The sequence below is a fragment of the Apaloderma vittatum genome, unplaced genomic scaffold, assembly GCF_000703405.1.
Source record: "Apaloderma vittatum isolate BGI_N311 unplaced genomic scaffold, ASM70340v1 scaffold16531, whole genome shotgun sequence".
NCBI lineage: Eukaryota > Metazoa > Chordata > Aves > Trogoniformes > Trogonidae > Apaloderma > Apaloderma vittatum.
Window position 1 is genome coordinate 1 of NW_009698655.1, and position 13,211 is coordinate 13,211.

Genomic DNA, 13,211 nt, shown 5'->3' on the forward strand with positions numbered 1-13,211 from the left:
TCTCCAACTGTTTCAAAACTGTTTCAAAAAAGTTCTTTATCTGCTCTTTGTGCTGTGTGATGCTCTGTGAACTCCATCTGGTATCAGTTTCAAGCAGAAACAGGCCTAAGTAAGCAATGCATATATAATATATGTATTTTAAAAAAACCACAACCAGACAGAACTGCTATATGATAGATAGCAGGTAAAAGTAAATGCTCCACCAAGCAGCTGCAATAAAAGTACTTTTAGAAAACTGCCTGTCTTCACATATAGTGGCATTTGCACCAGCACTGTTAACATTTCCATGGATGAGTATGTGATTTTTGTCAAATAATAACTTAAAATTATTTCTTAACTGCTAGAAAAATATCTGCCTTTAAGAACAGTGGAATACCACAAGTGAACTGAGGTTTTAGCCACAGCAGAGCATACTTGGGTGTAACATCTCTGCTAAATACTGATCTGCATTAAATACTCATTTGTGTTTTACCAGTAATCATTTAATTACAAAAAAAAAGTTATGAATAATCATATTTTCTTGAAAATACCAGACAATTATATTGGGTATATAAAACTCTGAGAGGAATATCAGTGAGATCACTATAAAAGTTTATTGCAGGAAAGACATTGTAATAGACTAGTTATTTAAATAATATCCCACTAAATATAGGCGTGTATATATATATATATACACACTTGTTCCCATAAAGTCACCCTAGAATCTAGCAGTTAAAAGTCAAAATCAGCAAGAACTTTGAAATAGCCAAAATAAGAGAGGCCTGATAACTAAACACGGCCGAGTGCCTTTGTGATTGCCTGTCTTTGGACTGGAAGTACCTGTCAGGATACCCTAAGTCCACTCACAGTTCTACTGTTACTGGCATATTGTAATGACTGCTCTCATCATCTCATTCCGAAGTATTTGGGGAATATTTGTAGAAAATGCTAATCACAGGAATAGGTCATGAAATCCTTTCCTTAACCACTGAACAGCTCCAACAGTATCTTTCTCAATACTACTGCTTCTGAAGATTCAGAGCTGATGACTGCAGATCAAATGAAGAGAGTTCAAGGCTAATTCAATTTCTGCAGCTGTGTGAACCTGGACAGGACAAAGTTTTGGTGGTTCATTCTGAGATCCAGACACTTGTCCCCAGGCTGCAGGTGGGCAGCGCTGGCCCATTGCACCCATCCACCGAACAGGAAGCAGATGGCACTATTACTGAAGTATTTATTATTTGACCACTTCAACTTTATTTTCTCAGCAAGGCCCTTATGATCTTCATCAACAGGAGGAAACATACTTGAAACATAATCAAAATCCACTGCATTAATTTTTTTAAAAACTGGCAGGGGCTCAGCTGCCTGCTGTGGACCACTGCTGGCCACGTGCACATATTCCACCGTGTTCAGCGTACAGCGTCACTCTCCCAGCTGCTCATTTGTACATGGCTTCTGAAGACAGGGATGCAAAAGGTCAGCCACCCTTGGTTTAGCTCCCACTGGAATCAAATAGTGAACTGCAAAGATGGCTTCAGTATGGAAAAGATTTTTGTGACTGTACTTCCACGGTAAAAAAAGCAGGAAATACGGAGCAAGCTGTATTACTAGCTCTTCAAGTCAGACGTACAGTCAACTACAGCACCAACAAGCTGAAGATTCTCGCACAGAAAGCAAAGCAGCTCTGTTTTCAATGTTAGGCACAAAGATCCAAAATGCAAACACCCAGGAAACAAGCCTCTGGATGAGCGAAGCATAAGCAGTGTCTTAAAGCAGCTGCTTGAGGGAAAAGGCAGCCGATGGTCAAGATGCTTCATCATCACCTAATGCAAACCTGAGCAAGGTACTGAAGGCAGCAACAGGACTTTGTTAGTTATTTTAATCAGTGAGAGCACAAGTGTTAATCCGCTTAGGTAACAGATCCTTTAATTTTTGCTATATTAATAAAAAAGTAATTAATTTTCTGTTTCGTTATGGAGTAAATTTTCAGGGGATTTAAGCAAATAAACCACATCCATGAATTGTTTCTCAGTGCACCCATTATGACATAGGTATTTGCACAATCTGAAAAACGAGTATCTTCATGCAAGAGGCCAATGATGGAAGGAAGGGGAAACAACTTAGGACAGGAAAAAAGTTCTCTTAAGTCAGTTATTAAAACATCAAGCTTACCCTTGTCTTCTCCGAGGGGATTCAGGAGACAATCAAATCTATAGTTACTGTTGAAGTCATCTAGAGAAACGATGCCAAATCTTAAATGGTTCAGTGCTTAATCAACCAATACAGTATGTCCTCCAGATGTCCAGCAGGAAGGGATGTGTAAGAGAAACTGCACAAACTACGCCAAGACATGTGTAACAAATTATTAATGGTCACTTCATATCAGCTTTGAGTTACCTGTATTTCTGAACAGATGAATACTCTCCTGCCTCTTCATTTTAAAAAGCGTTCCAGTTCCAGAACATAGAAAGTTTAACATTAAGGCATACATACAGCTATGTTGTTTGCTTTCATTTAATAAAGATCAATTTACTCATAGTCAAATACATGGAATGTTGGCACAAAACTAAAGCTCTTGTGGAACAGCTACCAATCATACACAAATATTCTGTGAGGTCCTCTTGACTTGCATTTCTCCAATAGATACACCACAAAATGGCTTTTAATAATACAAACTGAATGCTGGATCAAATCCCTAAATAATAAGTAGCAGTTAAAGTAAATGGTTTGCTTTATTTGTAAATTATGTACAGAATACATTTTTTTTTAATTATGATGGAGCAGGAGAAAGAAAACAGCCATCATTCCCAAACCGTGCTGCTTCCTTCACCTGCTGGAGATGACATCTTTCTCTGAACCAGATGTACAAAACCAGTTTGGATTTCCTCAGTTGCTGGCACACAGTCTGGAGAAATAGAGAACACTGCAGCCAAATGCAGCACTACCAGCTTTTATATTTTCAGCAAAATACTTCTGCTAAAACTAGTTTTCTTAAAAAAGTTTTCACAATCTTTCGAAAACAAAATCAAGAAAAGTATCAAGAAAGCTGTAGGCTAAGAAGGGCTTTACCTAACTAGCTATCAAATGAGTATAACTAGGAATAATCTGAGATTTGGTCATTCAACTTTTACCTGTTTTACAAAAGCAAGTTTGAGAAGCTAAATTAATTGACCAGTTATGCAAGTACCAGAAAACTATGTTTTTCAGTATGTTTGAGGACGAGCTGGGCAATCTATCAATCAATAGAAAACTTGTCAGATTGATAAAACTTCTGTCAATGGATATTAATGATTAACATAGTACCAAGTAATCAAGTTAATGGTTAAAAAATGAAGGAACTAGATATAAAACTGTTTGGTAACATGTATATTTCAGCAAACAAAGATGCTACGTATGGTCTATGTTTTGGTGATCAGCCAACAAAGAAAATCCAACCATTTGCACATACTTAGTCCCAAAACCACAGTGAGTTATGATTTTTCATGTGAAGGCCTACTTTCAGTATCTTCCTCCTCTTCCTCTTCACAATCCCCCTCATCTGTTTGCTGTTCCAGTTCCTCTTTTGTGATCATTTCAAAGTCGTTTCCATTTCCACTACTGTGCTGGGACCGGTCGTCTTCACGCCTGTCACTGTCAGTGTCTGAATGTCGCTCTCCTCCCGAGCCGTCTGTTCCCGAGTTCCTCGTTACTTCTGTTTTCCCATCATCTTCCTCCTTCTTCTCACTATCTGATTTCTCCTCGCTGTCGTATTTTTGCTGCTTTTTGGATTCTGATTTTTCCTCTTTCTTTAAGTCTGCTTTTGGTCCTTTATATTCGTGTGTGTAGAGGGGCCTGAAGGAGTCAATGAATCCCACATCTGCTGTAAGGTTTGGCAGGAACCAGAAGTGATGCCTTCCTCCAGTGATGAGCCAGATTATAAGGAAGAGGATGCAACGAGCTGTATTAAAAAAAAAAAAAAAGGGAAATTTCAGGGGTTTATTGTAAACATCCCCACTCCATTACCCAAGTATCTTTATGATTTAGCTCTTAAACCCCTCTGCTGCAGAAATACAAGCCAAAGAAAGCTTTAAAATCCTGGTTACACTGTTCACCACTGAATCTGTTCTTCCATAGAGTTCTTGGGTTTGAGGAAACACACAGGAGAACATAAAACAAGTGACAGGAACTTGAGCTTCCCCTTTCTGTGGCACAACTCTGACACCCGGTGGCCACGAGGAAAATACCACACGGAATGAGTCCGGCTACTGCCAACAACTCGCAATTTGGGGAGCCACACATCGCAGCCCACGTGTAAGAATCAGACTGTCTCTCCACCCTTCCAGACCGCTGATGAAGTGAAGATGACCAACACTTACCAACGGCAAGAAGAAGAATACTGGCAACAAAACAGCCTGCGCCTACGCTGAGGTAATAAACACCAACACGCATTTCTGCTGGCCAGAGCGGGAACAGAGTTGCAGCTATAACAGCAATCACTAAATAGAAGGATAAGAAGAAAAGCATGAGAAGTGCAGTTAGTTTTTCCTGGTGTATGGGTATGTCTCCTGGTACATTCTAGGCTTACTATTTCTTCAAGGTACTGGCTCAGCACAGTGCGAGTTACAGTATTTTAGGCCTTGACTGAAACCTTGTGCAGATTCCCTGCTCCAGAGTTTCCATACTGGGTTTCATACTCCTGTTTTCATATGGCCCTAAGTCACTGTGCTCAGCTGACAGAGCAAAAAGAGCACCTCTGAGGAGAGGGGACCGGCAAACAGGGAGCTGCCTGTAGCCAGCACAGATCATGGTGGCCTCGAGGACCATGGCCCCAAGGGATGACACAGGTTCTAAGGAAGGGTGGTTTCCTCAAGGTGAGGAAGCTGGAAGGTTCAGGTCAGGGGTGTCAGGTCACTGCACTGCTGGTCTGTTAAGCTCACCAATGTCAGCTGATATCAACACTAATTAAAAAATGCTAGATTAAAAAAATAAAATTACCTGAGTTGGCTTATGCTACACGAATACAAGTTCTAGAGTCATGCATAGTTTAAAATAAATCCTTTAACATTTTTCACATTTTTATATAACCCATTTGCCTACTGGGCCACTTCTTATCTTAAAGCAATGGAAACAAAGAGCTTGCAAATATGTGCAAGTTCTGACATTTGCTAAAGCATGTGTCAGGTGTGGTTTTGTTTTACACATGCGTAGCCCCCTCCACCCCAAGATCAAAATTCACGTAATATGACTGGTACCAAGTCATGCTGAACCTGAAGAGTAAAAGCTTTGTCCAGGAGAAAAACAACCTTCTCCAAAGACTGGCAGGCCTGGTAATACTGTGCCTACATTTACGATGCTCTCGCCCATATCTACTCTTACTTACCGAGTACAAGTCCCATGGCAAAAGTTTTAAAGTGAACAGGGTCATAGATCCACACATACACCTACAACAGAAATATCCAGTTTACACTTGGAAAACAAGCTCTCTGATAAATGATTTCATTAATTCTCTCATCCCCATGCTCTAATAACTCTCTGCGCTGAACAAAGGGCCCTGCGGTCAGTCCCGTGTCAGGAGCAGGGCAAGGAAGGGGCTGTGGATGGTAGGCAGGGCTACCCTTTGCCCAGGACTTGAGCTGCAAAAGGGGACAGCCAGCCGAGGGGCTGCACGCCCACGCGCCCACACTGCTGCCGCAGCTACGTGCTGGTGATCATCGGAGTGTCGTGGCCGGAGGCTGGGACATGGTGCTGCAGAGGCAGCGCAGGGCACCGGCTGTGCTGGAGGGTCCCAGCTGGGAGGGGAAGGAGTCAGGACAACAGTGAGCATCTCAGACAGCACCTCTCCAAGTAACTTAGAAGGAACATAAAATCCTGGGGAAAGCAAAGAGATGGTAAGAACGATGGGGAAGTGGAAGATGCAGAAATATCACCAAATCAAAGATAGATAAAAACAAACCTTATTCATCAATGTTGTTCAGCATGAAGCCAAAACCCTATTTTTTTTCAAAAAAAAGGTTTCTCAGGTCCACCAAGTGGAAACAAAAAATACTTCTACCTTTTAAGAGATTCTCTTATGAGAAAAAAAAAACACCACAGACCATAGCAACCAGCTGAAATGCTCAGTTCAGCTTAAGTCTCATTTGATGGCCTCAGATAAGTGTAACTGTACGCTCTGTTCCACAGTTATCTGAATGTCTACAGTTGCAACACTCGGTACCAAACGTTTGTGCTAGAACCCTGGATCCCTTGAATCAGATTTTTTCAGCCTTATTAAAAAAATGCTTCTTGTTAAAGTGCAGGATTTTCTTAACCAGAAAAAACAGGATTTATTTTTTCTTACCAAACTGAATAGTTTGAATCTTAGCTATTAACTATGAAAAGAAGCTGCTGAGTACTAGAGACGAACAACCCTCACTGCAGATACATTAATACAAACTACGAGGACAACCAAGAAGCAGCCATACAGTTTTTCCATGTGATGCAACAAGTATTTAATATTCTACTTCTCACAGGATATGAAAACTGACTACATGGAGGTGTAGCTCTGCAGCCGGTCAACTGCTCTGTGAGCCCAAACAAACTGGGCAAAAATAGAGTGTCATATTCAATGTTTCTACGTGCAACATAGTGAAGAAAAGGGAAAAGAATAGCTCTATATGTAAACACACAAGGATTGGCTCTAAATTAGCTACTACTTTAAAAAAAGCTCTTGGGAGTTGCAGTTCTTAAAACATCAGCTCATTAATAAACAGAAAAGTAAATGACATTAAGATAAATAATATCCTGCTATACTGCAAACAGTACTGCACCCTCATTTTGAATGTCACGTGCCCTCCTGATTACTCCGTGTGAGAGACAATAGTGAGGATCAGAGGGGGGGTGATGGGTGGGATGAAACACAGCAAGGCAGGTTGTAAAAGAACCAGCTGAGAAGATACCTAAAGGAAGCACATTTTTCATACAGGTGATTTATTTACACAGTTCCCTGCCACATATGTTTTATACCTGAAAGCCTACAAGAATCTTGGCAGAGACTGCAGTACAGTGACACAGAGCATCAACACCCCGAGCACAGTGTAACTTCGCTGAAGACAATACAGAGATGTTTAGAACTCAATGTTTTGTCTTCTAGGAAAGCAAAGTACATAGATGTATTTAAGACAGTTTCAGCGGTAAAGCCAGGAGAATGCAGGAATGTCCAAGTGTCACTTATCTGCTCAGATCACAAAGTCAGGCAAGCCTCTGGCTGGCAGATATTTGATTTCTCCTCCTCTGAACATCACGTTCTAAAAGACTTGTGTTTTGTTTAGAAATACTGCAGCATGACATTGGCCACAGGGTAATGTGGGTTGGAAGGGACCTCAGGGAGGTCTCGAGTCCTCCCTTCTGCTCAAAGCAGGGACAGCTTTGAGGCCAAGGCCAGCCCAGGTTACTGGGGGCTTTGCCCTGTCCAGTCCTGAAAGCCCCCAAGCCCAGAGGCTGCAGAAGCCTTGTGGGCAGCCTGCTCCAACCCCCCCGGGCACCCCAAGGACAAACACTGCACCCCACAGCCGCTAACACGTAAACTAGTGGCCGTTAAGTTTTCTGAGAGAATTTTTTAAGTTACTGTCCTACATTTATCTCCCTCTAACCTCCTTGCAAATACCTAAAGATCTCAGGTTTCAAGATCAGCTCTCACATCGCCATTGATTTTTCTTTCACTATGTTAAGAAAGGGTTTTCAGAGATCAGTAAATTAAGTTATCTGACAACAGTGCATTGATACCAGAATTTAGAAGGCACCATAAATCTTACCTCGTTTCCATCCAAGAAAACTTGGTCTTCATGTGGCTCAAGTTTAAATTTCCTCTTAGTTTCCTTTTTCTTGGGTGTTCCTGGGGTCTCATCCTGAGGGCAAACATAAATTATATTTTTAAAAGAAATTAAAAAATTAAAGAGGATTTTAATTTCTAGGGTTTTAATATATTGTTTGTGAAAAGTTATACTCAAGATCACTTTCACAGGTTTTTTTAATAAAGATGTTTTATTTTCTCCTGTTCTCATTTATTACCAACTGGGTACCTCAAAAATAAAAGCAAATTGTAACGGAAGAGAAATTTTAGTTTTGGTTAGTGTCTAAGCAGTAGGCTATGCCTTCAGGATTACATGATGTGTTCAGATACATGGCAAAGCTGCACTGGTACTAATGGAAAATCTGCACAAAGATCAAAACAGAGTACAACGCTTCATAACTGCTAACTTTATTAGCATTCTTCGGTAACTTGGTGCCATATTTACCCCACAGGCGTCCTTTCAGAATCAGTTTCTGCCCTTTACTTCGTCCTCCTCAATCTCTTTTTGGATCTTGTGCTTCCTCTTCTCTGTCTCCTGTTTCCTTCTCTTTTCTTATTTTTTTGTTTCAAATTAACTGTCTCTTTTTTGTCCTGTGTTGTTTGTTCAAGTTGCTACTCACTAGCTTATATAATCCACTAAAATACCAGTTTAAGAATTAATGATTAGTTTAAAAATTAACATTATATCTAATAATGTAATTCTTCAGCTGGCAGGGAATTGGAGCAGTTTGTAACTTTGATAATCACTGTTTTGAAGTACTTCAAGAGTTACGTAGTCTTGAATTGGCTTCTGAGTGTAGACTGCCAGCAAGACTGAAAACTTGTACAGTAACAATAGTTTGAGCTTTAAAGAAAATAAATCAGAAGTCTGTGAGAATTAGGCAATATGCACATACGTAACAGAGCTGTCATCCACCGAAAGAGCCCACTATGGCAGAGCTAGCCACAAGCACCAAGTACCAGATACTAAATCCCAAGCACTGCAGAACTGGTTTTGTTTCCCACGTGCAGCTGCAGTGTTTTCAGATGTTAGGTCACGCGCGCGTGTGTCACTCGATGCCAACGTGCACTTGTACAAAGCATCACTGCCCACTGCAGCTGGAGAGAAGCAGGTTTTGATTAACTCACTCCGCGTTGGAAGACGAGGATGTACACAAAGGCCCAAATGAGGCCTAGTTTTTCATACACATCCAAATGGGAACAACTCCAAAGTTTGGGGAATAAAAAGAAGCCGCATATTTTAGAGGTGAAAACGGGCAGAAAAAGGCATGTCTCATTTTAGACCAACCAATCATATTTTTAAGCCAATGTAACCTTAACAATCAGTTACTGTATTCTCTGTTACAGCTTTGTCTCTTCTCTTACACGTAGTACTTACCTTCTTACACTCCTCTTTTTCACCATCCTTTTTCTTTTCTTTCTCCTTCTTAGTTTTCTCATCTTTGCCACTTTCCTTCTTGCTCTTTTTCTCCTCTTCTTTCCCACTCTCGGCCTTTCCTTTTTCCTTTTCTTTCTTTGTATCCTTGTCAGGTTTCATCTTCATCACTTTCAATGCTCGATGAAAGAACTGTTTTTTCAGAAGTCTTAAAATTAAAAAAAGTTAAATCTGTGTGACTCTGACAATAACATTTACACTCAATTATGTTATTAGATATCACTCTAGATTATCTAATACAATCATGAACAGCATGACTGAAAGACAGAGGTTACCACCATCTACTCCACTTACAACCAAACACACCAGACCTAGTTACAGTGTGTATCACCTCTTGCTTTGCTTTTTTTAGTTCATCTGTTCAAAATTGGGTAAACCCCATAGTTTTTCTACAACAGAATTTTATTCTGCACAGATCTAAGCGAATACACAAGATGTAGGATGGAAAAAGCCACCAGGTCAATTTAATTATCTTTCCCATCGATGTAACTTCATCCAATTTTCAACTTCATGTCCATGTATTTCATAGCAAAAATAACAAAGTGGACATATGGCTTATCAAGTTCCTTGGTAAGAGGTGCACAATGAATAAAATCACCCTACTGAAACTGTGGTATATATGCACGCATTCTGTTGCTGTCAGCTACAAGCACACCTTATAGCAAGTATGTATATGGCTAGTGGGGCCCCAGGATGTAATATTTGGTAGTCTTTAGGCTTGTCACCAAGTCATGTCCTTGAAAGACTCGCAGACAAATTCAGAATTGCAAGAGCAGCACAGAATACTGTTCTTCAGACTGAGAGGAAGCAGCGAGGTGTGAAATCCAAGCACACACTCACGCTAAACCCCCTGATCCTATGCATCAAAGCGATTTGATCTGTCCTTGATTTCTTTCATCTCTTGCTGCAGATCAAATCACAGAATCGCAGAATGTTCGGGGTTGGAAGGGACCTCTGAAGATCATCTAGTCCAACCTTCATCCCAGCACACCTAACCACTACACCACAGCCTCAAGTGCTAGATCTACTTTTTTTTTTAAACATCTCCAGGGTTGGTGACTCCACCACCTCCCTGGGCAGCCTGTTCCAGTGCCTCACCACTCGTTCAGTAAAGAACTTCTGCCGAATATCCAATCTAAACTTACCCTGACGCAACTTGAGGCCATTTCCCCTTGTCCTGTCATTAGTAATTAGAGAGAAGAGACCAGCACCAGCCTCACTACAGCCTCCTTTTAGGTAGTTGTAGAGGGCAATAAGGTCTCCTCTCAGCCTCCTCTTCTCCAGACTAAACAAACCCAGTTCCCTCAAATCCTTATGCTGCACTGTGTGTTAAATTAGGAAAACGTACCAAAGAGAGAAAAGTCATTCTCTCAGTTAAACTTATGTGGATGCTGACTATCACGCACAGTTGTTTCCGGAATATAAAAAACCAACCTTCCTTCAGACAATTGCTAAAAAATTAATCCATATCAGTAAAGTTGTTTGGGAGAAACTACTTTTCTTCACAGCTGCAAGTTCTGGGGGCTCAGCAGCCCACAGGACAGATCTTTCACTCGCAGGAGCGACCTCTGCCTCTGATGGAGGGATGGGGCTGTGCACGAACGAGTGGAGCCAGCACCGCCAACAGCCAGGCCCTGAAGCAGGACAAACTGTGACATAACTAATGAAGTCCAGATTGCTTGATGATTCCTGACTTCTTAACCCTCTGTAGATCTGCTGAACAAAGCATTACTGATGTAGCTTATTTGTGAAGAAAACTCCTGGAAAGAAAACTTCCTCAACTTGATCAATATGTAAGTGTACCAGGAGACCACATGTAGGAAACAGCAGTATGAATTCAAGCCCCTTGTTTGAAATCTGCAACTGATCGTTGCAATTGTCACAGGATGAAGGAGCAGGACCTCACAAGCAATAGCCACACCCAGAGAGTTAAGGGACTTGTGCTAATATGAATAAAGGCCTAAGCAGCCTGTTATACTGAAGGGGTTATTTTTGTGCTCAGATGTTTTTCCATCCCTTCCAAAAGGCAAAGGAAGCAGACAGTGCTGATGTTTAAAACTCTCAAAACATCTTCAGTGACCAAAGGTGGCCTTAGCATTATTAGCAATAAAGAAGTGAGCAAGAGAAACCAAACTGCAGACATGGTATGGTGCCAAATGGATCATCAGGGAACAAAATAATACTGGTGATAAAAATCAATGCCAGAGAAAGGAGGGCTGAACTGATTTTCTTTGCACACTACATAGACATTCTTCGCAATGCTGGAGCTGAAGCTGAACCAACTGTCATCTCATCTGATGTTTTAGTAACCGAGTAACACACAGACTCCTATCCCTTACTTTTCTGCTTACATAATGCTTTTTTCTAAACTTGCTTGAAGAAATCAGCAAAAGGATTAAAGTTAAAACTCTGAATCAGCCCTGCCTCAACCCTGGAACTGGCAAAATAATCTCACCTTGGTGGGTGGATATCTAGAAGAAGCCAAGAATGAGCCTAAATATTACCCATACTTTTTTACTTCTAAGTAGGTTTCACAGAGCACTCAAAAGTGAAGGCAGTTCCTTGAACCTAGGCAATCAATTGAACGACCAAGTTCAGTTTCTGCCATGATGGCAGATTATGGCAATAGAAAGAGGCATTTGAGAGTTCTGATCCTACTAGCTTAAAATAACCACAAAATTTAGGAAAATTGTTTTGTTCATCTTGCAGTCCCCAGCAGCATAACAGAAGCGTGAAAGAGTTTTGAGAATAAAGATCAATCTACATTGTTTCTTTTTCTGGTGTGACACCCACAAACTCAGTAATAAAAATGTGATTACTCTTTTTACATACAACTACAAATGCTGTAGAATGCATGAAGAGAAATTAGTTCCTAAATAACTGAGACATCTGACAACTATACTCATTAACAAAACTGAGGAATTAGGTCATACCTGTTGCAGTAATCAACTACAGACTCTCGGGTTGTAAATAAAGCCTCTTCTCCTTTCTTTGCCTTTGCCCATTTAGAATCCAGGAGGCAATCCACAGCTTTCGAGGCTAGAGGGAAGAACAGAATTAAAAAGGCAATTAAAGACATGTATTTTAGCATTTAGTCTACATTCCTTGAATCACACCAACCAGTCCATCAGTGCTGGTGATGTTCCACATCCTCTCAATCTTTAAGACTAATCACTATTCTGAAATGCATTACTGTTGACAACTATACAACTTTAAATCACAGAGTGAAAAGTTTCTTGTGTTTACTTCAGGCTGATAAGATGAATTTTAAGGCTATCTAATGCCTACATAACTTTTCGAAACTGTAAGATCAGTACTTATGAGATAAAGCACTAACAATGACAACAAAACAGCCCCCCCACCCACCAAGTACAACGTGAGAAGAAAGTTTCACTCTCTGGTTAACCCTACCAATAAAATAATCAACTCGGTGGCCCATCATGTTGGTGGATTTTGTTGGACAGTTGAAACGTAAGTACTTAGCAACAGCCTTCTCCTCTTTGAATGGCTCACCAACCTCCTACAATAGTAAAAGTCCAAAATTAATACAGTTTTAAACACATGGGAAAATCATTTGGGCTCAAAAATCAGGCACTGCAAAGTCCTCATTATTTTATGGCAATATATAAATAATAAATACAATGTAATAAGATGTGAATATAGGTCAAGTCATTTTTCCCAAGGACTTTCTGCCTATGTAAAGCAAAAAAGCATTCCTGTATGGATTCCTTTTAACAGCTCTGTGAAAAGCAAAGGAGGAGCTAAGAGGAAAGCACTGGGCATATGGAAAGCTGCTGGAGGCGTACAAGCTTGGATGAAAACAGTTGTGAAGCTGAGAGCAAAGAAAACAGAGAGAGGAATGCGTATGTATGAAGTGACAGCAATGCAGGCGCGCTGACAGAGTACAAAGCAGCTTGAATTTCATATGGAAGAGGAGAAAAACACGTTGAAAAGAAGTTGAAAGATTTAGCCAGAAAAGTTCAGTAC

General features: G+C 40.6%; 1 protein-coding gene across 1 annotated transcript; it reads right to left on the reverse strand.

Moving 5' to 3' along the window:
- Nucleotides 1-2,338: 2,338 nt before the first annotated feature.
- Nucleotides 2,339-12,738, reverse strand: SEC62 (SEC62 homolog (S. cerevisiae)). Its single transcript, XM_009878111.1, has 7 exons — nucleotides 12,636-12,738; nucleotides 12,158-12,263; nucleotides 9,168-9,372; nucleotides 7,752-7,844; nucleotides 5,342-5,402; nucleotides 4,338-4,457; nucleotides 2,339-3,919 (listed from the first exon to the last, which is right to left on the reverse strand). Exons 1-7 carry the CDS (start codon nucleotides 12,664-12,666, stop codon nucleotides 3,453-3,455), a joined length of 1,083 nt encoding a protein of 360 aa, XP_009876413.1. The 5' UTR covers nucleotides 12,667-12,738; the 3' UTR covers nucleotides 2,339-3,452.
- Between the last annotated feature and the right edge of the window lie 473 nt (nucleotides 12,739-13,211).

Bases quoted from the DNA above. Each gene is read 5' to 3' on its own strand.
- SEC62 (XM_009878111.1), bottom strand. From the start codon at position 12,666: ATGATGGGCCACCGAGTTGATTATTTTATTG. The intron at 7,845-9,167 runs GTAAGTACTACG...GTTTGCCCTCAG, and splicing joins AAAAAGAGGAGTGTAAGAAG to GATGAGACCCCAGGAACACC. The intron at 5,403-7,751 runs GTAAGATTTATG...TTTCTGTTGTAG, and splicing joins TTTTCTTGGATGGAAACGAG to GTGTATGTGTGGATCTATGA.